The 25,491-nt window shown below is 38.3% G+C and overlaps 1 protein-coding gene across 2 annotated transcripts; it reads left to right on the top strand.

Moving 5' to 3' along the window:
• Window positions 1–740: 740 nt before the first annotated feature.
• LOC135213748 (uncharacterized) lies at window positions 741–25,216 on the top strand. Of its 2 annotated transcripts, none has more exons than XM_064247885.1 (5): window positions 741–2,035; window positions 8,608–8,697; window positions 18,361–18,773; window positions 20,579–20,710; window positions 24,670–25,216. In XM_064247885.1, the coding sequence occupies exons 1-5, from the start codon at window positions 1,218–1,220 to the stop codon at window positions 25,017–25,019; spliced, it is 1,803 nt and encodes a 600-aa protein (XP_064103955.1). In that variant the 5' UTR covers window positions 741–1,217; the 3' UTR covers window positions 25,020–25,216. The 2 variants fall into 2 exon arrangements, with proteins under 2 accessions (XP_064103955.1, XP_064103949.1); XM_064247879.1 differs by having other exon boundaries at window positions 18,346–18,773.
• Window positions 25,217–25,491: the final 275 nt, after the last annotated feature.

Below are 25,491 nucleotides of genomic sequence, written 5' to 3'. Positions count from 1 at the left end.
ATTTGACAAATAGACGGAAAGGAGACCCTTTGCCTTACGTTTCCGTTAGATTATTATTATTATTATTATTATTATTATTATTATTATTATTATTATTATTATTATTCAGAAGATGAACCCTTTTCATATGGAACAAGATCACAAAAGGGCCCACTGACTTGAAATACAAACTTCCAAAGAATATTGTACGCATTAGAAAGTAAGAGAAAGCAAAGGGGAAATGCAGAAAGAAGAAATCTCACTTATTAAAAAGACAAAAATAATTTAATAAATTAACAAACAAATAAAAATGCATTAAAATGCAATGAGCATTCGGGTAGCAAGGCATTGAAACAATGAGAGAGAGAAGGAGGAGAAGGAAGGAAGAGATGGATGAGAGAGAGAAGAAGAATGCGAGAGAGAGAGAGAGAGAGAGAGGAATACCTGAAGGCACCATGTGTAGTGAAACACCTTGAAACAATTCAAACGCGCAAGACCCATCGACGTTTTGTATTTAAGAGAGAGAGAGAGAGAGAGAGAGAGAGAGAGAGAGAGATGTAATCGCCATGTATAACACTCAAACACCTTGAAAAACTTCGTATCAGCGCCAGGAGAAATTCAGTCTTGGTAGCAACCGCGGAAGATAAGTAGTACTATCTTATCAGAGCCACATTCATGTAAGCTGCATCTTATCTCTCCTCCATTACTGGCGATAAGCTTTTGTGATGGTGTTGGTGGTTTTGGAGGTTGGGGGTGGGGGTGAGGGTGGGGCAGGGGAAGAGACACGACCTAAAACAAGACGGCGGTGCCACTGTGACAAAAGGGTGTTCTCAGAGCGAAAAGTGTCGACAGTATACCTCCTTTAGGGGTACATTGTGCGTCGGAAGTATGGAGAACTTCCTTTAGAGTTCATGAAGCCTCGGCAGAGAGAAAAAGAGAAAGAGAGAGAGAGGCAGAGAGTGAGAAAGAGTGATTTCGTGATGTGGTACTACTTGAAGTGATGTTCACCCGCTGATGTGGAGTTTACTTCTTGTGGCGCTAATTTGAATGAAAATCCCACTTTGAGAGTTATTGTTAATTAATGTGCATTGAACATGCACGAATGTGAAACCAACATAATCAACATGATGTGCTGGTCAGTGTAATGACACAGGCCTTCGATCCAACATACCCGTAAAATGTGAACATCCTTAAGGATTAAATATAGTCAGTGAGGAAATGAAGATTTCTGTGTAAAAATGGCTGATGCTGGAGTAGTGAATCCAGCATTCGTATCGGACGAGACGCCGGGGTCCACCGTCCCCTATGGGTATGGACCTCTCGAACCGGCCACCAAGAGGTGGGATCCTACCGCCTCCGGAGGGAAGAAGGGCCCGACGCCCGTGGAATTGCAGAAGATCCAGAGGAAACACCGCGTGCACAGGAAGTCCGCGTCTGTGGGGACACCCATACAATGGACCGGAGTGGACAGCACGCCCGCAAAAGTGCTGAGGGCGTGGACGAACGCCCAGGAACGCCTGGCCATGGAGAGTAACTGCAGCTGCAGCTGCAGCAGCGACTCGGAGGAGGAGAAGGGCTCTAGGAAGAACAAAGGGACGCAGACAGAGGAGCCCGTCGCGACGCTCAGCTCCTGGAGAATCATCAAAACACGATCGCCTCATCAGGAGAGCGCCTCCTCCTCTTCCGTCGCCAGTGACTTCAAAGGCCTCGCTCCTGCTCCTGCTCCTCCTCTTCTGGATCCCCGCTGCAAACCGTCCGCCTCCGAGTACTTGGTGGTTGAGTCTAGGTCTCTGGGCTTCGAGGCGTCCACGCAGACTAGAGAGGCTTTCTTGTTCCGGTTCTCGGACGTCGAGGCCTTCGAGATGGTCATGGCCTGGAGGATGCTGACCATCTTCCTGCCCATCACGTGGTACATGATCATGTACGTGGCTGACCAGGTCACGGACGTCGCAGTGGCCGTTGGATTCTGCTACGAGAAGCAGTTCTGGTGGTGCGGGCTCAGTTTGACCTTCCTCATCCTCCCTCACGTCGCCATCAATTTTTACGCCTACGAACAGTAAGTGTTTGTAGACATAGGTCTATATAACTGACGGTGGCGTCATGGAGTACGCCAGGAAGTGTTTGTAGACATAGGCCTATATAACTGACGGTGACGTCATGGGGTACGCCAGGGAGAGATGCTTGGGCCGTGGTTGCTTTTAAAACAATGTCATTTCTGTATCACGTTTGTAAGGAGTTGAAGAGAACTCTGTGCTAAGGAACACGAGGTCTAATCAAAATAATACTTTTTAATTGTTTTAGATTATAAAGCAATTTTGCAGTTATATCAAGATCGAAGTAAACTAAGCCTTCCATTTAAGAGATTCTATTCAAAATACAGAACAATAAGTCGGTTTAAGTTAAAAACTTTTTTTCTTACATTATAAAAAGTTTTGACAATTATTTGCAATTCGAGGCAAATTAATCCTGTCATTTACAGGTGCTATTAAAAAAATAAAAAAAATAGCTGTATAAGCTACTGATAGAGGAGCACTATAATGCTTGTAAGAGCTCAGGTCTTCTGTCTTTTTTTCTTTTCTGACATTTTTAGTATATAAAGTTAAATTTTTGGTTTTACCGAAGCTAGTACTAACTTCTGACAAATCTCCGTTTCCTCTCTTTGGTTTGTATGTCATTCTTTTGATCAAGGCCGTAAAATCAATTTTTTTCCTACCTACCCCTAGCAATTTTAGTATATAAAGTTAAAATTATGGTTCTATCCAAGCCAGTACTAAATTCTGACAAATGGCCGTTTTCTGCCTTTGGTTTAAATGTCATTCTTTAGATCAATGGCGTATAATCAATCTTTTTTTTTCCTACCTACCCCTAGCAAACTTTAGTATGAGGTTAAAATTTTGGTTTTACTAAATAAAGAAGTGAATTATGGCAAATGTTCGTTGTCTGACTTTGGTTTGGATATCATTTTTTGTTTTTGTTTAATGACGTAACACCAATTTAAAAAAAATTTTTCTACCCCAAGTGATTTATCTCGTGCTCTTTGTTCCCAAGGGCTTCCGAGGGGTTAGGAGATGTGATAATGAATGTGGGGACAGATAAACACACAACAGCGTCAGCGTAGGTGACAAGCAAACTGTTCCTGATAAAAGTGAAAAGTCTGACTCACCAGAACAGATAATTCGTAAAAGTTCTGATCAAACGTGGAAGACGAGGAAACTTCCACAAAACTTAATACTAATGAAAACACGGAAAAGAGAACAAAGAATAGGGTCGATAATGAAAAAAGAGATAATTACTATTATTACTGTTATTATTCAGAAGCCGAACCCCATTCATAAGGAACAAGGCCAAAAAAGGGTCCATAGACTTGCAGTAGTAGTAGTAGTAGTAATTATCTGAATAATAGTAGTAATTATCTCTTTGTTACTACTATATTATTCAGATAATTACTACTACTACTGCAAGTCTATGGACCCTTTTTTGGCCTTGTTCCTTATGAATGGGGTTAATTTTCTGGATAATAGTAATAATTATCTCTTTATCAATTATCAAACCTAATCTTTCGTTCTTTTTTTCATTATTATTCAGAAGATGAGCCCCATTCATAAGGAACAAAGCCACAAAAAGGGGCCATAGATTTGAAATTCAAGCTTCCAAAGAATACGGTATTCATTAGGAATTAAAAATGGTAAAGAGAAATACAGAAAGAGATCTCCCCTATCAAAAAGAAACAAAAATAAATAAGTAAATAAACAAATAAAATGTATTGGGATGCAAGCAGAATAACATTAGGTTTGTTTGTTTGAATGGTGTTTTTACGTTGCATGAAACCAGTGGTTATTCAGCAACGGGACCAACGGCTTTGCGTGACTTCTGAACCACGTCGAGATAGAACTTCTATCACCAGAATTGCCCGGGAATTGAACTCGCGGCCACAGAGGTGGCAAGCCAAGACCAAACCGACCACGCCACTGAGTCGCTGAATATGAAAAGTCCATCTGAATAGCAAAAGTTCTTATCATTTCTGTGTTTCATTAGAAGCTTGAATTTCAAGTCAGTGGCCCCTGTGAGATTCTTCCATATGAACACGGTTCGTTTTCTGAATAATAATAATAATAGAATAATAATAATAATAATAATAATAATAATAATAATAATAATAATATTGATAAGGATATGGGATATGCCAGTGGAAATTGTACCCATCATCATAGGAACACTAGGCACGATCCCAAGATCCCTGAAAAGGAACCTGGAAAACTTAGATGCTGAAGTAGCTCCAGGACTCATGCAGAAGAGTGTGATCCTGGAAACAGCGCACATAGTAAGAAAAGTGATGGACTCCTGAGGAGGCAGGATGCAACCTGGAACCCCACACTATGAAAACCACCCAGTCGAATAGGATGACTGTAATAGGGAAAAAAGAAAAAAACAATTATAATAATAGCAGAATTAAGCGAGTTGATTCTATATATTGCTTTTTTTTCTTACAATTCGCTTCTCAGGCTCAGCGATGTTTCTGAGTAACTGGCCAATATTCATATATCGGCCAGTTACTCAAGAACATCGCTGAGCCTGAGAAGCGAATTGTAAGAAAAAATAGAAAAAAACAATATATAAAATCAACTCGCTTAATTCTGCCATTCTCTCTACAGCATTTGCCTAAAAGAGGGTCTTCAACAAAATAATAATAATAATAATAATAATAATAATAATAATAATAATAATAATAATAATAATAATAATAATTTATGAATAAAAAGAGCTGCATCACATCAAAGGCTAATTAATTATCTCAGGGTAATTTCTACACTTTCACAAACAGCGCTAATTCTAAATATCTGATCTCACCACGAAATCGTCTAGTTCCTTCATCTTATTTATTTTTATTTAACAAAAGAATCTCAGCAAACACAAAGCTCAAAATGAGACGATGAACACAAACTCGTTCACTTGCAAAAATGGGTGTAAATAAAATATCGTGTATGTGTGTGTGTGTGTGTGTGTGTATGTGTATGTGTGTGTGTTTTGAAGGGCTTTCTCAGTAATATTCCTTTAAAATCACGGAAAAAATGCTACAAAAAATTTATTTCCCTAAATAAAAAAATACAATTAAACAACTTGCTTTTCTAAGCTGCATTAAAAGCATGCGCCCATCTACTTTTAACCTCCACTGAAAACTAGATATATCTTGGTACAACTCGCAAACTCGTGCAATTAGTTCGTTCGTCCCTTTTATATTGAGAGACCAAGGAAGCGTAATTCTGGGTAATTTGGTGTGGGAACATTATAATCTCGAATGACCTCGATCTTACGACTGTCTTTCGTGCATAGGTGTTCATGGAAGAGCACCCTACGAATAATGATTTTTCTGAATGATTTATCTTTTCAAAACTGCCATATCTTATGCTCCCGACACTGAAGACGATAATACCTTTTATGAGGTTAAATTTGCACTGTATAAAACATGAATTAGCCTGCACTTTTCCAACTGTTTTTATTTCAAAACAAGAGCCCGTGCTGTAACAGGGCACTCACAAACAAAGATCAACAGGTCACCCGGATCGTGACCCATTTCTTTGACCTTGATTGACCTTAATTCAAATTTTAATTTACCTTAATTCCGGAGAGCAAGTTACGACACCAAGTAATCTTCATTAAACCAATGCATTACTAGGATGGGGGTATATAGTGTTACTCCTCTCCGTCGGTTGGATGGGTCCTGAGGTCCAAATTAGGCCTAATACCAATTATCAGACCTCACCACTTAGCGGCTGCCAGCCTAAGGGTAAGGAAGGGTAAGCAGGCCTTTTCTAAACTAGTAACATTACTGTCATTACTTGAGTTTACAGTGGAACAGAGAGAGAGAGAGAGAGAGAGAGAGAGAGAGATTAGTACGACCTCCATGTAACAAAATCAGATAAAATAGTAGGGTACACACAACAGGAAATGCCAACCGCTATGTTTTAGGAATTCTTGAAAGAACGGCAAACCGTCGTTGAAATAAAGAAATTAAAAAGAAAAAACCTTATCAGCAATACTCGGCTCTTATCGCACACGATATACTTGCCAGCTCTCTTTCATGGGCGATAATGAAACAAAGATACAGTGATAACGCGAAGTCCGATTCTTCTTCCCGAACCGATCTGATCCTGAATAGATCAGTGTTTCTTAGGAAGCCTTAGGCCTAGGCAATCCTTACTTTCTTCTAATGAATTCAGACAGAAGCTGTCTAAGGTTAATATCCACTTTTCCAACAGAACACTGTTTCTGTAGAAGTCTTAGACTTAGGCAATCATTATTTTCATCTTCCTGGCTAAGACATAAGTTATCTATGGCTATATTCTTCTTCCCGAATCGATCTGAACCTCTGAATGAGCCTAGGCAATCTTTATTTTCTTCTATCGAGCTCAGATACAAGTTGTCTAAGGTTACTTTCCTCTTCCTGAATAGATCAGTGTTTTTGAAGGGCCTTAGACCTAAGTAATCTTTATTTTCTTCTAACGAATTCTGACAGAAGTTGTCTAAGGTTACTCTCCATTTCCTGAACAGATGCCAGTTCAGGCATAAGTTGCCTAACTTCCATTTCCCGAGTAGATTAGTATTTCTGAAGGAGCCTTAGACCTAGCCAATCTTAGTGTTCTTCTACCCAGTGCCAGTTCAGACATAAGTCTAGACGTCTAAGGCTAAATTCCACTTCCCGAACATCTCAGTGTTTCTTGAAGGAGCCTTAGACCTAGGCAATCTTTATTTTCTTCTCCCCAGTTCAGACACAAGTCGCCTGAGGCTAAATTCTGCCCAGGACCGACTTCAGAGCCCCACGATTACAAGGGGGCTATGGCGGTTATCTTAAACTGATGATAACGCATTTTTACGAAGAGCGTTCTTATCTGTTAACGGTGTCCTGATCTAAAGAAGCGCCTTGCTTTTGATATACTACTGCAGCTTTGTTACAACAACAAAATGATTTTGTTTATTCTGTTTTCTAGATTTTCAATGTATTTAGGTGTTTATTCATTTATTCATTGCGGCTGAAAGTAACTATTCATGTTTATAGTAGAGCATATGAACTAGAGGCCAACAAAAGAGTATTAAGGAGGTGGAGCCACCAGTATAACCTCACGTGGTGCACTGTAGGCCTAACTAAATGTTGTTGCAGCGTCCCTTCGGCCATTATAGCTGCAACCACTTTTGAGCCTTGTGCTCTACCTCCTTTCCCGATTTCTTTCTTTAACCTTGCTGTCCAACCGCTCTAGCTCTCTCTGTTCACTGTCTAAAGCAGTAAATGGCTGGATGTGTCCCACAGTTCTCTCTTTTCACTGCCAAAATCCCTGATTGGCTGTAAGTGTCCCAATACTTCGCTTTTTAATAGGATATTCATAAATCATAAATTGTAATTATTATTATTATTATTATTATTATTATTATTATTATTATTATTATTATTATTATTATTATTATTATTATTATTATCCAGGGGATGAACAAGCCCACCAAAGGGGCCACTGACTTGAAATTCAAACTTCCAAAGAATATTAAGGTGTTCATTGGAAAGACGTAACAGAAGGTGAAGGGAAATACAGAAATAACAGATCACTTGTTAAAATAAAAGAAAAAATAAATTAATCAACAAATTAATAAATAAACAGGCAAAAATATTGGCAACTTTTTAAATTACAAGGAGAATTGTATTACGGAGAGTTTCCTATGTGACTAGATTATTGGAATCTTGATCTTACGACCTTTGAGATCAAAACATTATCACGACTCTCATAAAAAAAAACCTCACTTCCGTGATCAAAGGAACTTTCTCATCCTCGAAAGGTGACTGTTATCATCCTGAAGAGGAAGTTCCCGAAGTATTACAAATATTAAAAGTTACTTATGAGTATAACGGAAGAGGGACTTTTACGATAATTAAATTTCCATATTTTTGCTATATTTCTGTTTTTTTGTTGTTACAAATATCACAAATACAAACAAAAATGTAAGGGTTCATTAAGTGTGCTGGAATGGTTGAAGATTAAAAGTAAGTAGTATTTGGTGCAAGTATTCGGTTTTGTATATATACACGCACATATGCACACATTTATACATACACATACATGAAGTGTCGTAGTAAATTATGACCGATACAATACAATTGTACCTTAACTATTTTACAGCGAGTAGAATATCCATCCACTTATTGTTCAACTTCCCTTTGATGTTACAGTCAAAGTTTATAAGTTCCATCACTGTCATATCAATGTGACATAAAAAGAATCAGATACAACAAAATGATAAAAAGAAATAAAATAGAATAAGAAAACAAAAAAACTCTTAGAGAGCATGACATCTACGTTGGGTTCCCGTCCAGCAAAGGAATGAATTACAACATACTTGACGCAGAAACCAGTGATGATTATGATATAACATTAACTGCTTTTTCAAAGTTTGAGATAAAAAAAAAAAATAAATAAAAAAAACTACACCAACTCTCATTAAAACTTGAAATGTCTCATTAAAGAACTTTTTTTTTTCTTTTTTTTAGCGCGGAAGGTTATCCTCGTAAAGACTACACTATAATATCTTTCCCTTCTTCTTCTTCTTCTTCTCCTTTTGCTCTCACATTCCTCCGTCCCTTTTCAGATTGGTTCGTCCAGACATAGCTAGCGTCGCCCCGGTCAATAAATGGTTCGCTCGGGCATTGCTGGCAACTCAAATCGCTCCTCATTATATGTAAGTTATTATTATTTTCTTTTCTAATTTTTTGTATTTTTCACTCTCGCAAATTCCCATTTTATCGCTTTTCAAGTGTTTAATGACTAATCCTTCGTTCACTGTCAATCTCTTATTCATCATGTAGGCCTTCTCGTCCAGATACCAGCAAGGGAATCATCTTTTTCGGTTACTCGGGGAGTAAGCCTACAACCTTTGTTGTTGTTATGGGGGGCGGGGGGTGTTAGGAAAGGTCTAAAAAGGTCTGGAAAATGGTGTTTCGCGTTGAGTTCAAGATACAGGAATTTCAGGGAAGGATATGTATGATTTATTTATGAGAAAATGAAAACGTAAAAAAATGAATAGTGTGCACACCAAACAGTGTAAATTAATTTTTTTTTTCTAAGTAAATGTATCTGTTTTTATGTCGTCAGTCTATTCCTCAATGTCATCGAGTCACACATGAACTGTTCAAGTTTTGTTCGGATATTCACGAGAAATACTGACGCCCTACACGATGTCTTTCTGTAGGAACTATTCCTATTTATAAACTCGTATCTTCCGGGAATTCCAGACTTGTTTTCGTGTCTAGTTTTATAAATTCCATTTGATAAATGTTGAAAGTTTCATTCCTCAGCGGAACAATCATAACGCTACAATGAAGAAGCATTGTTCCTAACTGACGAAACATATTGACTGAACAGAGATCATATTTTGTTACGAGGTCGCAGGTAACATGATGAGTCAGGTACGATAAAAATGAAGCAGACTACAAAGACATCAATTATACTATAGGCTAATTATATCTTACATTGACCATGAAAGCAGAAAAAAGTAGTGACATAGGTCACTGTACTGTAAGATCTGATAATGAGTTCTCCATCCACGTGGGTGGGTATAATGAAGTAACAAGGTCAGTGGAGATTTATAAATAGGGATTATTATTATAATAAAAAATTTATAATAGATTTAAATATGACTAATTTCCACAACGTTAGCCACTTCGTACACTTACACAGAGACCTCATAAGTAGCTCATCGAACCTCCTACACCCGGTGAGGTAGCCTATCACACTCCATTCTCTCCACATGACTGAGCCATCTCAAAATACTAACTCAGCCTTTCACCTACATTAATTTTTTAAAAGTTCTTCATGTCTCCATATTCACACCCTTTCGACTCAACTTAAGCCACATATACTAAGCAAACAATTACCTCTACAGCTTCTACCATTTATTTTTTATTTGCATACAAGATCTGCACTTCACTTCCCTAAAGGAGAGTTTGCTCAGATTCCCTTCATCCGAGCTTGGTTGCCAAACTTTCTCTCAATCTCTCATACACACATTCTGCTACCTATCTTGCTCCACTAATTCTTGGATTCACCTCTTCTCTCATTCTGCCTACATTTCGCTTATCTCGCGGTACTTCCCCCCCCCCCCCCTCTCTCTCTCTCAGAGACGATTTCCAGTGACAGGACTGTTGACACTTGTGAATGCAGACATTAACAAGAGGATATCATGAAAGCTTTTCAACTTTCCCCTTCCTCTCACTTGAGAATTTGCATAACACTTTTTATCTTTTTTATTTGAAAGTTTTCTTAACGTTATTCTATGACATTTTTCTTCCTTTCATCTCTAATCAAAGATCAGTGATGAATGTGCATGAGTGAAAATGAAAGCCTTTTGCAATATTCACATCTAATATTTAAATAAAGGTTTACTGACTTTATTTATATTCTAATGTAATCTGTCGAGAACATCGATATCATTTATCATCCTCCCAGATTCGACTGCGTCAATGACTTTCGTTACTGCGACACCAAATAATCCATCATCAATATCTCTACATCTCAAATTCAAACCATTTCAGTCTAAGCTTGGCTTGTCTATCAAGTGTAATAAACACGCACCGATAAATGTGCTTTATCTAACTTCTTCTTGCTAAAAAAAAACAAAGGAAAGTCGGTTATCTACGTGTCACCTCCGAGGTGCTATATTAGACTCACATCCCTTACGACGCTCCTGATTGGCTGTTGATAAGCCAATCACAGGGCTGGAAACCCTCAGTCTCTCTCGAGAGTTCACATAAGTAGGGTGTACATTCCACATCTCCTAAGGGATACTTTTGAAAGACGTATCCCTCAGAAGTGGAACATACATCCTGCCTATGTGAACTCTCTCGAGAGACTGAGGGTTTCCAGCCTTGTGATTGGCTTATCAACAGGCCAATCAAGAGCGTCGTAAGGGACTGCCCTAGACGTCAAATGCACGGTTGATGTGAATCTACTATAGTACTAAACATAGCGGAAGCTCAACGGGACGCCGTGTTAGTACTATAGCCCCTCGGGAATTAAAGATATCGAAATTCAGAACCACGGCCTTCCTAATCTGTCCATCTTCTCTCCTTAATTGGACAGCTAGAACCATCTGGCAATCCTCCGCGGTCGAGTTGCCCTGAGGGCCGACTAATTGAGTTAATCTATCGAGGCATTAACGTAGTAGTTGTGGAGGGGATTTGCCTCTGTAACGGCTCCCGCCTTGTTCCTACCAGTGTCCAGTTTCCGTGTCATGTACGGGTGCCGGAAAAATTCCTCTATAGGAGCGGTGTGCTGGAAGGTGAATGTTCGTTTTCCCGTTCGAATCTATTTTATTTTGTTTTGTTTTTAATCTATATTAAATTTATTTGGTAAGGAATAATGCCTTCTTTCGTCATGCTTCATTTTGGAAAAGAATTTTTTTGTTTTCCCTAGGAATCATTACGCTCCTGTTTAATACTTTTCTCGTTATTGTTTGTGTTTTTTCATTATAGGTTTTGTAATGAATGACGTCTGTGAAATCTACTCTATATATTGTCTCTCTTCATAATAGCTTCATATATTTTTCTCTACAGATGGGATAAGCTCTGCTTCTTCTAGTTGACTATTATGTTTCTTAATAACAGGAGATAAAGATCGGAAGATGCTATATATAGGTGATCAAAAAATTCTTATCCTTTGCCTTGGCGTCCAAGAGAGAGAGAGAGAGAGAGAGAGAGAAGAGAGAGAGAGAGAGAGAGAGACCTTACCTTACCTTACAGACCTTACAGTTCGTTCGGGTTGCCCCAGGTCCCTCAGTGTGAGGCGCCTCTAATGTCTACCAGAGAGTTGCTAGTACATCTTCCGGTATATTTTGCATCTTCCAATCTTGGATGGTCTGGGATGCAGTTTAGATATTTGTCGAGCTTATTCTTAAACACATCTACGCTCACTCCTGATATATTCCTCAGATGAGCTGGCAACGCATTGAATAGACGCTGCATTATCGATGCTGGTGCGTAGTGGATTAATGTTCTGTGTGCTTTCCTTATTTTTCCTGGTATAGTTTTGGGCACTATTAATCTACCTCTGCTTGCTCTTTCTGATATTTTTAGTTCCATGATATTTTCTGTTATTCCTTCTATCTGTTTCCATGCCTGAATTATCATGTAGCGTTCTCTTCTCCTTTCTAGACTATATAATTTTAAGGATTGTAGTCTTTCCCAGTAGTCTAGGTCCTTAACTTCTTCTATTCTAGCTGTAAAGGACCTTTGTACACTCTCTATTTGTGCAATATCCTTTTGATAGTGTGGGTACCATATCATATTGCAATATTCAAGTGGACTACGAACATATGTTTTATAAAGCATAATCATGTGTTCAGCTTTTCTTGTTTTGAAGTGCCGTAACAACATTCCCATTTTTGCTTTACATTTTGCCAAAAGAATTGCTATTTGATCATTGCATAACATGTTCCTATTCATCATCACACTAAGTTCTTTAACTGCTTCCTTATTTGTGATTGTCTCATTATTAGGTCCCCTATATGCATATAGCTTTCCTTCTCTGTCTCCATAATTTATTGATTCAAATTTATCAGTTAAATACCATCCTATTTACCTCTGCCCAATCATATACTTTGTTAAGGTCTCTTTGTAGAGCGTTCCTATCTTCATCACAAGTAATTTCTCTACTTATTCTTGTGTCATCAGCGAAACTACTCACTACCGAGAGAGAGAGGATTAGGGTTCTGAGAGAGATTTTTTATCTCTTAATGTTGACAACCTGACAAAAAACGCCCCGTTTTTATCACTTCAGTTAATGTTGACATAATGACATCAAAGTAAACAATGACATCTAAGCGTCAAAATGATTCAACATCCTGGACTGCAATGTGTCCTTATTTCACTCCAAAACTCCAAGAACTTATCTTCGAGGAATAAATGGATTCACTGTTGTCCGAAGTCATTCATATCCCGGTAACCTAAACTCATTTGTGATGCAGAGTAGTGATTCCCATTCATAAGATTCCATGAATGAAGTAGTCTTGTTAAATCAGACTTGAGCACATTAGGAAGTCGAGGAGATCCACGACAGCGCTTGCTGTGTATTCATCATTCATTTATTCATATTATCCCGAGAGAGAGAGAGAGAGAGAGAGAGAGAGAGAGAAAGAGAGAGTTAATACTACGGCTTGTGATGCAAATCTAATTTGAGCGAAGTCCAATGGTATCACCCAAAGTGACTTCCTATTCACTAGTGTTTGTTATCGATAATGTGATTAGTTTTTATTAAGAGTATTTGAATGTGCTTGTGTATGCTTATATATTTATGAATATATTCTATAGGAAAACTTATAGTTATATAAAAATTAGAGTAGTAATAAACACACAAACACATAATCAGAGTGCCATTCTTGTCAATGAAACAACAACAACAATAATATATATATATATATATATATATTATATGCATGTATATAAATATATATATTATATATATATATATATATATATATATATATATAGATGCTTATATGTCACTAAATAGCGTGTGACAATATATTTAACCAAGGCCACAGGAAAAATAAAAGGAGTACCAAGCGCTTTCGTGTTATTTCAACACATTTTCGAAAATGTGTTGAAACAACACGAATGCGCTCGGTACTTCTTCTTTTATTTTTTCCTGTGGCCTTGGCTAAATATATATATTATATATATATAATATTATATATTACATACATATAGATATATATATAGGTAATATATATATGTATATATATATTATATACATAATATCTATATATATGTTATTATATAATTAATAATATATATATATATAATGATATCATATTATATATATATATATTATATATATATATATATAAGTATATATAGATATAGATATATATATATTATATGTATATATATATATACATATATATTATATATATATATTAATATATATATATTATATATATAGATATATACATTACTTACATATATATATAATATATATATATATAGATATTATTAATATATACATATATAAAATTATATATATATAATATATGATATATATATGATATATATATATATATCATATATATCACATTATACACATAATAAATAACATCATACATATACTAACAAAATTCATTTGACAACAAGCTGAATAATTATATATTATTAGTTGATGATAATACAGAGAATTTATTGGAAGCAGACTGATGTTCACATCAGCTAGTAAAATGTAAATGTAAACAATAAAATTCTAATAAGTTTCATAATTATTTGATCAGTATTTAGAAAAAGAATGAATTAGATGTAAAACACAAGGGTCACTGATACTAACGTCTCTGGAACAAATAAAATGGATATTCATCTTCATAACCTTCCAGGGAAATAACATCGGTTACGAAATATACGGAAAAAATACAAACTCAGAAAATACCTGAAAATAAAATACGAAAAAAATATACTAACTTAGAAAAGACCTGAAATTATATATAAAAAAACGCAAAAACGTTTATGAGAATCGTACCTAACACAGTCACCCTCGAAATACACCAAGTCCTCCAGATATCTAAAATACAAGTTGGTACCGAAATTAAGAGTAAAAGTCCTCATTCAAATGGATCCAGAAACAGGTCTGGGGCTTCAGAGAAGCTTTTAACTCTTCAATGTAGATTGGTTACCTATCAGCCGCTCAAAATAGCCATTCGAAAACTGGAACGGAGCTGGAAGAGAGAGAGAGAGAGAGAGAGAGAGAGAGAGAGAGAGAGAGAGAGAGGATCCCTTTACAGCACTACTAAATAGATTAGGGGTTGTCTTTATGGGTAAGGGGGAAAATGAGGGGACGAGAGGGTAGGGGGTTGGGTGGGGAGGGGAACAAGAGGGGAGGGGGGTTGAGGAGCGGGGTGAGAGAAGTTAGGAGGGGTCCTTACTTCTTTCAAAAGCAGAAGTGTTCCTCAACAGTAACCTCGGATGCCTGAAGGGCTAGTACAGCAGGTGCTTTTTGATAGAGCACCATTTCTCTATTCCAGAAAGGACCATCCATTGATAGACTCCTCAGCCTAATGAAGATGACACCACCAGACATTTAAAGGCCGACTGCTATCGAGGAGCTTTGTGAAGGTGGCAATAGACACTCGCCACCAACCGACCGATATTGAAGAGGTTTCTGAACGGAGTGGGAATTTCTGATTCAGGTTGGAATCAATCTCTCCAAAGTGTTCCTGGAATGTGTAAAAGATGGGAATCAAGCTTTCTTAAACTGACTTCAAAAAGCCTAAAATATTCCGAGATTATATAAGGCCTGCCTTCCACTTAACAAAACTTAAAAAAAAATTCATTTCCTAAGATTCAATAATATTAGATCCTTAAAAGGCATAATACCCAGGTACTTGACAGACTTGGTATTGTTACAATGGCCGTCTGTGTCTGAGAAGTTCAGGATCTATAATAATAAACTCCAAATGGATCTCGTTTGTCCTCCTCAGGGTGGTAGTAGGGGGACACATGACACAGCCACCCTCCCCCTGCAAGCCAGTTTATCCTTCCCAGCTGGGGACAGGGTAGGTATGGGATCATGAGGGTAGGGGGAGACTGCTAGCAGCGTCGGGTTCCAACGCGCGTAGCGCACACCAATGAGTTCGTTCTAAATAAGTTCCTCAGAAATGAAAAAAATAAAAACTCACTCAGTTGACTCAGATACGACACAGCTACCCACCCCCTGCAAACCGGTTTATCCGTTCCAGCTGGGGGCGGGGTAGGTATGTGATCATGAGGGTAGGGGGGAGAATGCTAGCAGTGATGGGTTCCAGCGCGCGTAGAGCACCCCAATGAGGACGTTCTAAATAAGTTCCTCATAACTAAAATAAAAAAACTCACTCAGTTGACTCAGATATGGCACAGCCCCCCACCCCCCTGCGAACCGGTTTATCCGTTCCAGCTGGGGGCGGGGTAGGTAGAGGATCATGAGGGTAGGGGGGTTGGGGGGACTGCCAGCAGCACCGGGTTCCAGCAGTCAGTTGATTCACTCTATGTATTAGATACATAAAATGCAAAACGATGTGTATATGATACAACAGTTGTACACCTGCATTACAATGAATACATGGGTTTAGTTACTTGCATTGCCACTGTTTTAAGGTCTGTTATATACATTTTGCTTCAAACAAGAGTAACTTTAAACATATCTAATAAATATTCACTTCCTGTAGATTGGCACAGCTATATATACAGGTATAACCCATCACTATATATACTACACAAACTCCATTCTGTAGAAAGCGTTTGCAGCGCTGTCAAAATCAGCTTATTTTTGAGACGGTCTACCGGGCTGCTGGTTGAGAGATAACGTTGGCCTTATGTCAGCAATCTTATCCCAAGGAGTCCGCCCGCACTCATTGAGGGAAAGTGGACGAAAATATACTTTCATCTTTAGCATTCCACCTAGGCAAGCACGGACCCCATCCTTTGAAGGAATTCTTCAGGAACTTCGTCTCCCTCACGGCACCCTGGCCCCAGATGTCTTTCTGATGGTTAATTAGGGTAAATGAGGGGTGGTACGTCATTAAATTGTATTAATCAGATAATGCGGTTGTAAAAATCTGAGCTGGTTTGGAAGAGAGAGAGAGAGAGAGAGAGAGAGAGAGAGAGAGAGAGAGAGAGAATCTGCGCATGTTTTACATTGAAAGAGAGAGAACTGCGCTGGTTTTACATTGAGAGAGAGATCTGTGCTGTTTTGAATTGAGAGAGAGAGAGAGAGAGAGAGAGAGAGAGAGAGAGAGAGAGAGAGAGAGAGAATCCCTTAAGAAGCACAAAACTCTTCGAATAAACGCCTTTTGATCAGCTCTACAGCATACGCCGAAAGGCACACAAACAAACAAACAAACAGACAAGACTGACAGACTTCAATGGTAATGAATCGACGACCGAAAGAGGGAAACTCTTTTCAAAGGGGATTCTAATTACCACGTACAGAGGGGGATTGTGTGGATGAAAGTAGCATTCACCCGAGTTCCGGAACCTCAATGGAACGGGCTGCATTTAGTACCATATCGCCGTCCGTTTGATTAAACGGCTTTGCTATCCGATAGGACCTTAGTCAACGAATTTACAAATGGCGAGAGGGTGGTGGTGACTACTGCTGCTGATGAATGTGGATAATTAAGAGACTTTTTTCTTTATCTCCTCTTCTTCAAATCACGTAAATGGCGTTGATAGGATTGCTAAAAGACTCTTGTTGGACAGCGCAGGTAATTTTTTTTTTTTTTGACTGGATCGCCAAAGAGCACCAGATGAAATGCGGGCGTTTCGACAGAGCGAAAACTCCAACTCGCGGAGGAGGAGGTGGAGGAGGAGGAGGAGGAGGAGGAGGAGGAGGAGGAGGAGGAGGAGGAGGAGGAGGAGGAGGAGGAGGAGGGAGGGAAGACAAAGCGGAAATATGAAAAAAATGTCATGAAAGAGAGGAAGTAATGTGGAGGAGATGACGTACAGAAAATCTACAACTGGATTTAATGGAAATCTGTTTAATAACATAACCTGTTTGGAGGAGGTCATATTTGATACTGTTTAGGTTTCTGATCAACGGATTGTCATGCTCGTATCGAGAGAATATAGTAGGAGTTGGGGCTGACTTTTTTTTCTTTTTCAATCCAAATTATATTTTGTTATACGTATACTTTCAAGGTCATCTTTCAGAGTTATTGTCAAAATTGTGACGAAGTATTCTTTAGTACTAATTTGTTCTCTACATGTACTACCTTGTCTCTACTACCTACTCTCTCTCGTCTCTCTCTCTCTCTCTCTCTCTCTCTCTATATATATATATATATATATATATATTAGATATATATATATATATATATATATATATCTATATATATATATAAATATATTATATATATATATATATATATACATATATATACACGTGAATTAAGCTTCAAATGTCCTTTAATATCAAATTCGTTCTACCTCGGAATTAATACATTTTCACATATCTTAACCGAAGGGGAATTTTTTTATTTGATAATAATTTCGTCCTCTCGTGGATTCGAACCAGCGCACAAAGGAGAAATCAGGACTTCGGTGGCCGAGTCAGTAATGTCTCTTAGGTCCTGATTTCTCCTGTCTGTACGCTGGTTCGAATCTACGAGAGGACGAAATTATCATTATCAACTAAAACATTCCCCTTCGGTTGACGTATATGAAAAGATGTTAATTCCGAGGTAGAGCGAATTGGATATTAAAGGACATTTGTAGCTTAATGCATATAATATATATATATATATATATATATATATATATATATATATATATATATATATATATAGTATGTATGTGTGTATGTATGTATATATCAGACTGTCCCGTTGCAGAATCGGTCGAAAATGGTCGTGGTGCTTCCGCGCCTGGAGAAAGGTCAGCTGGAAGCACAAGAGGAGGAAGACTATGAACGCCAACGAACCGCAAAACATCACCTCCTCCAACGCCCCTCACCCTTCCTCCTCCTCCTCCTCCTCCTCAATCCCCTCTCTCTCCTCACACCAGCAGCAGCAGCAGCCACAGCAGCATTCCACTTCTTTGGCCTCAGACCCCGAGAACCCCCAGCCCCCGAAGCCACAGAAGCACAGGAAATCTGCCAAGATTCTGTGGGAGCAGGCGAAGGCCGAGACCTACTCCGAGAGCATCAAGTTATACCAGTCGCTTTTGGTGTCGACGCCCCAGCTGGCCATCCAGACTTACGTCCTCATGGTCAAGTGGGTGGGGAAGCCAGGGAATGACATTGCTTGTAAGTATCCCTAATAGTAAACTGTACTTGTAAACCTCCTTTAGGTCTAGCGGCAAAAGTCAGACGTTCGTGAACTGCTGTATCTGCCTAACTGTAGACTGTACTTTTCAAGCTTCCTTTAGGTCTAGCGGGAAAAATAAGTTACTGAACTGGTGAATCAGTCTGCCTAAGTATACGTAATAGACTGTACTTAAAAAAGCTTCCTTTAGGTCTAGCGGGAAAAGTAAGTTACTGAACTGGTGAATCAGTCTGCTTAAGCATATGTAATAGACTGTATTTTTAGACCTCGTTAGGTCTCTCGGAAAAGAGTAAAAAGTTAGGTGAACTGCTGAATCAGTCTGCCTAAGTATATGTATTAGACTGTGTTCCTGAACCTCGTCTACGTCTAGCGGGAAAAGTAAGTTAGTGAACCGGTGAATCAGTCAACCAAAGGAGCTAGTGAAGAGCCGAGCCCTCATTTACTATAATTGGGCTAATTTTTCTTGGTGGCAAAGGAGGTGGTTTAACTAAAATTGGTACTGGATAGCCCCAAGGCAACTTCAAGTTAGTTTTTGATAATGACACCTAGTCCTATTTAGCTATAATTAGGCAACAACGTTGTACGCCCACCTTGAGCACTGGGGATATGCACACATCTGCAGAGGTTACTAGTTCAAATATACTAATAAACAGCAACTTAATAAACTAAGAAATGGATGCGGTTTTCTAATAGACAGCAAATTAACAAGAAATGAACGTGTTTTCTGAATAAATATCACGTGAATAAGAAAAGAATGAGTTTTCCAATAAATGCACTTGAATAACCTAGGAGTTGAATACGGGGCTTCCTTATCACTGACATCAAATACGTATTTATGAGATGGGACCAATAGCTCAAGATATACGTATATAACATTAATAAACAGTATAATTCAAAGAACTTAACGTGGATAAGGAGAGATTACCTTATCACGGAAAGCGATTGCTCTAAGCCTAACTTTCGAATTGAAGTTCTATAAAGATATAGCCATGTTTATCCAATTTGAAGGACGTATTTACACAATTTTTATAATAAGGTTGAATCGTAAACATCGGAGTAATATATTCACGATTAAAATTTATGTATACTTAGTAACTGTTCCGATGATATTACTTGATTAAACGTATTTTTAGTTTTATCATGGAAAATACGTTACATCAACACAATCATATGTACACATACACACACAAACACATACACTAACACACCACTCAGCTCCTCAACACGTAACTATGTAGCTGAATGAAGCAAAGAAAGATGATTCATTTCTGTATATACATACACACATACACGCAAAATCTTAAAACGGGGATTTAAAAGAAATGTCAAATTATGATAGTGACTAACTAAATAAATTGTTCATGATTAGATGTGCCTCCTGTAATTTTTCAAAAATAATTGGTCATTATTAGTAGTTCATCCTGTAATAAAAAAATAATTGGTCATAACTAGATGTGCCTCCTGTAATTTTGTTAAATATAGTCATAATTAGATGTGCATCATGTAATTTAAAAAAAAATTATTGGTCATAATTAGATGTTTCTCCTGTATTTTTTTTCAAAATAATTGGTCATAATTAGATGTGCCTCCTGTAATTTTATTCTAAATACTTGGTCATAATTAGATGTGCATTCTGTAATTATTAAAAAAATAATTGGTCATAATTTGATGCGCATCCCGTAATTTTTTTTGAAAAAAAAAAAATCCTAAAAAAAAAAAAAAAAAAAAAAAAAAAAAAAAAAAAAAAAAGTCAGCATTCACCAACCTCCAGTTCATTCCATTCCAGCCTACGTGGAGCCTGTTCTCATCTCGAGCGTGATCATCAGCCTGACATCGGCGTCTGAGGGCTTGGCGTCAGTCTTGGCTGACAAAGCCTGGGAGAAAATGGCGGCTTCCACGGCCATATTTCTGACTCTAGGTGAGCCGTGGTCTCCTTTATGGTAAAACAATCGAATAGAATGCATATATTTTAGACCAAAGGCCAAGCAATGAGACACTTTTGACTCTAGGTTGAGCCATGACTTCCTTTATGGTAGAATGGATTTGAATGGTATATATGAAATTTAGGCCAAGACCTAAGACACTTTTCTGACTCTAGGTTGAGCCATGATCTCCTTTATGGTAGAATGGATTTGAATAGAATACATATATTTTAGGGCAAGTGATGAGACACTTTTCTGACTTTAGGTTGAGGCATGTCTCCTTTATGGTAGAATGGATTTGAATGAGATATATGAAACTGAGGTCAAAGGTTAAGTGCTGGGACATTTTCTGACTAGCTGAGCCATGTCTCCTTTATGGTAGATAAGAATCGAATAGAATGCATATATTTTAGGCCAAAGGCCAAGCAATGAGACACTTTTCTGACTAGGTGAGCCGTGGTCTCCTTTATGGTAGAATGGATTTGAATGGAATATATGAGATTTTGAGGCAAAGGCCAAGAGCTAGGACATATGAGGTCATTCAGCTCTCTCTCTCTCTCCTACAGTTATTACTTTGGTTCAAAGGATAATTTCTTCTTCCCGCCTCAGGCAATCTCGTAACACCCATCGGGCAACTTCATCTCGCATCTAAATAACCGAAAATCGTTCACATCGACCTTCAAGTTTCAACAGCTATTTCTTACCATCGATTGTTATATGCTTTGGAATTTTCTTCCTGCTCCTCTTCTCCCTGACTCCAGTGAACTTCCTTACTTGAGGAGGCAGGCAGGCCTTACTTTTTTCAAGTATATAAAAACACAATATATATATATATATATATATATATATATATATATATATATAGATATATATATATATATATATATATAAAGTCCATGCTTGCTTCTTTCTCTCTCTCTCTCACTCACACAAACACAAACACTCGTACAAATGTACAAACGCAGCTAAGTGGTGGCGAAAGAGAGTTGTTTATACATAACAAACGCTGTGCAGTGAAGCGTCAAGTCCATTTTAATCAAACTCTGGAATTAAATTCTTTTGATACGTCCCTAAACCAACATCATTTATTGTTAAAGAGGAGGATTCTGTAACTCCTTTCTCAGAGACTCAATAAAAGAGATCAAACGGATGTTTGTCATATTTACTTTCAAAATACACTTGGAGAAGGAGACGCCTTTTTCCAAAAGGCCCATCCATGAAATTATTATGAAAAGTGACGAGGCTTCGTATGGCACGGAGCAACTGAGAAACCCCTTCTATTGAAAGAGAGAGAGAGAGAGAGAGAGAGAGAGAGAGAGAGAGAGAGAGAGAGCGTCGAGAATCCCCCTATATTGAAAGAGAGAGAGCCACTAACAATTTCCCATTATCAGGAAGAGGGAGTGAGAGAGAGAGAGAGAAAAGCCAAAGCATGATTTCCCATTATCAGAGAGAGAGAGAGAGAGAGAGAAGAGAGAGAGAGAGGATAGATAGATAGAGAGAGAGAAGAGAGAGAGAGAAAGCCAATGAAAATTTCCCATTATCAGAGAGAGAGAGAGAGAGAGAGAGAGAGAGAGAGAGAGAGAGAGAGAGAGAGAGAGAGAGAGAGAGAGAGAGAGAGAGAGAGAGAGAGAGAGAGAGATACCGTTCTTTGTGAACCAGAGCAGAAAAACACCACCTCTTCCTTATTAAGAGTAGTTGGAAGAGGTTACTATTTTTTGTTTGTGACATAGATTAAAAAAACCAAAAAGAAAAAGCTCACTGCTTCGTCGAAGAGGAGCTGGAAAATATAATCAAATGGCTACTCTGCAAAATTGGAAGGTGGAGTTAATCGGATTTCTCTCTCTACGTTTCACTGGAAACCCCTCAGAGTCTGGAAGAATTAATTCGAAACGTTTCGAACTGACGGAAGACTGATTGGAAATATTACCAACTGACGGAAGACTGATTGGAAACGTTTATAAATGACGGAAGACTGATTGGAAACGTTTAAAAATGACGGAAGACTGATTGGAAACGTTTCGAACTGACGAAGGACTGAATCGAAACGTTTCGAACTGACGAAGGACTGAATCGAAACGTTTCGAACTGACGGAAGACTGATTGGAAACGTTTAAAAATGACGGAAGACTGATTGGAAACGTTTAAAAATGACGGAAGACTGATTGGAAACGTTTAAAAATGACGGAAGACTGATTGGAAACGTTTCGATCTGACGGAAGACTGATTGGAAATGTTACCAACTGACGGAAGACTGATTGGAAACGTTTAAAAATGACGGAAGACTGATTGGAAACGTTTCGAACTGACGGAAGACTAATTGGAAATGTTACAAACTGACGGAAGACTAATTGGAAACGTTTCGAACTGACGAAGGACTGAATCGAAATGTCTCGAACTGACGTAAGACTGATTGGAAACGTCTCGAATTGACGGAAGATTGATTGGAAACGTTTCTTTCAAGGGTAACTTTAACCCTAGATAAAATAAAAACGGCAGAGGCTAGAGGGCTGCAATTTGATGTTTGATGATTAGAGGGTGGATGATCAACGTACCAATTTGCAGCCCTCTAGCCTCGATAGTTTTTAAGATCTGAGGGTGGACAGAAAAAGTGCGGACGGACAGACAAAATTTAGCCATCCCAATAGTTTTCTTTTATAAGAAACTAAAAAAAATGGGATATGTTAATGCGTCAAAACAGGGACTAATGATGAATGTGAGCACTGAAAGTCATTTCACTCATTTAAAATAAATAATTCACACAGAATGTGTAAGAGAGAGAGAGTCAGATTCCTTCAGACCAGAGGCTAAGAGAGACAGAATGTGATCACTGACGCAAGAAGAGGAGGCCTCTGAATCTTCTGTAGAGAGGGAAGTGAGGAAAGCAGGACTTCTTTGATGCGGTAATATTTCGTTGTAAGGTATCATGGTACAACGCCGGGATTCCTGCAGGATTCTTGTCGTCGCCCGTCGAGGGCGGAGTCACAATGGAATCCTGTACTTTTTTTTTTATACTTTTCCTGCTGAGTATCTGAATTCTTGAGATGATCGATCTGAAGGAGTCTAGACTAAAACACGGGAAATACATTTTTTTAGGCCATTGAAGTCTGTGGAACTTTAATTGACAAATTGAGACAACTGAAATTAGAATAAAAGAAAAAAAAGGAGGAGGACAAAAATGTCTATTAGCAGGGTAGAAAGAGCTTCTAAATGAGGTCTTTGATGCAGAGAAGAAAAAAAAAGAAAAAAAAAAAGGATATCAATATATAAAAACCTAGCCAGAATATATGAGGAGGCATGAAATATGGAGCATGTGCTGAATGAATATTATAAATAAGCAAATACATAATCATCAAAGAGCATTTCTCATTCCCGTTGCATAAGTATCTCTCATGATGTGTTTGATAGTTTGTGTAAACAATTCTCTGAGGCCCCGAATACACATTTGTCTACACGTGGCTTAGAATGTCTACATATATCTATCATAAAATTATTTCTCTCTTAGATCCTCTGCAGTTATTTCATGAAATACTATGACTCATTTTCCATTCTTTGATAAGAGCCTCAGTGGCGTGATTGGTATGGTCTTGACCTGCCACCTCGGTGGCAGTGAGTTCGATTCTCGGGCATTCCACTGAGGAGTTAGAGATGTGTATTTCTGGTGATAGAAGTTCACTCTTGACGTGGTTCGGAAGTCACGTAAAGCCGTTGGTCCCGTTGCTGAATAACCATACTGGTTTCATGCAACGTAAAAACACCATACAGACAGAACAAAAACAAACATTCTTTGATAAGCTCCATTCTTCACACCACCTCTTCGTAGGATCCACTCTATAAGACCTATTCTTTACACATACCACCTATTCGTAGGATTCTCTCTGTCTTCTTGGCCGCAGTTCTCCGTAGGACCCTCTCTAATCACCCTTCTCTACTTCTCCTCCTCCTTCTTCACAAGCAGGATCTCGCGTCATGGTCCTCGGGGGCGTGGGCACCATCGACAGCAGCTTCTGGTTCATCCCCGTCTCGTGCTCCCTCCTGGTGGGCGTCGTGACGAAGATCTGCGAGTCGAAGGAGAGGACGGCCAAGCCCATCTTGATCAAGATGCCCAAGTACATCTCGGAGTCCTTCGTCATGGCGACCATCTGCCCGCCCTTCAACGCCCTGGGAGTCTTCACGTCAGTGCCCTACGTCGTGGCGGGCATCGTCTTCCTCCTGAGGGAGCCCGGGGCGGCGACGAATATCGTCACCTTCATATTCTCTATCTTCGGGCAGGTGGCTTGGCTGGCCGTTGGCTTCTTCGTCACGTGAGGTCTCCTTCTTCTTCTTCTTCTTCTTTTCTTCGTCTTCTTCTTAAATTTCTCCTTTTTCCTCTTCTTTTTCTTCTTATTTTTCTTCCTCTTCTTCTTCGAGAATGAAACTAAGACACTCACTCCTAATGAAGACTCCGTTAGAGAAAAGAGGGTTATGGCAGCTTATTGTGGGGCGGGGATGGGGAGAAAGGAGGGAAGGGGGTGGGAAGGGTGGGGGGTGAATCCTACGAGATTTTTTTTTTTTTTGTCATCAAGTGTGCTGTGATGTTTAGACTTCGTCCGATTAAACCTTAACCGAACTTCCTGATGCTTTTTATTTAATGCCTTACACGTAATTATTATATATACGTAAATGTAATATATATATATATATATATATATATATATATATATACTATATATATATATATATATATATATATAGTATATATAATATATATATATATATATATATATATATATATATATAT

Source organism: Macrobrachium nipponense, chromosome 19 (assembly GCF_015104395.2).
Source record: "Macrobrachium nipponense isolate FS-2020 chromosome 19, ASM1510439v2, whole genome shotgun sequence".
Lineage (NCBI taxonomy): Eukaryota > Metazoa > Arthropoda > Malacostraca > Decapoda > Palaemonidae > Macrobrachium > Macrobrachium nipponense.
This window is presented reverse-complemented; position numbering and strand designations above follow the sequence as displayed.

What these genes read in the sequence shown, in the direction of transcription:
- LOC135213748 (XM_064247879.1), top strand. Translation starts at nt 1,218, where the DNA reads ATGGCTGATGCTGGAGTAGTGAATCCAGCATTCGTATCGGACGAGACG. An exon ending in GCCAGGGAATGACATTGCTT is followed by an intron (nt 18,774 to 20,578) that starts GTAAGTATCCCT and finishes ATTCCATTCCAG; the next exon opens with CCTACGTGGAGCCTGTTCTC. An exon ending in GGCCATATTTCTGACTCTAG is followed by an intron (nt 20,711 to 24,669) that starts GTGAGCCGTGGT and finishes CTTCACAAGCAG; the next exon opens with GATCTCGCGTCATGGTCCTC.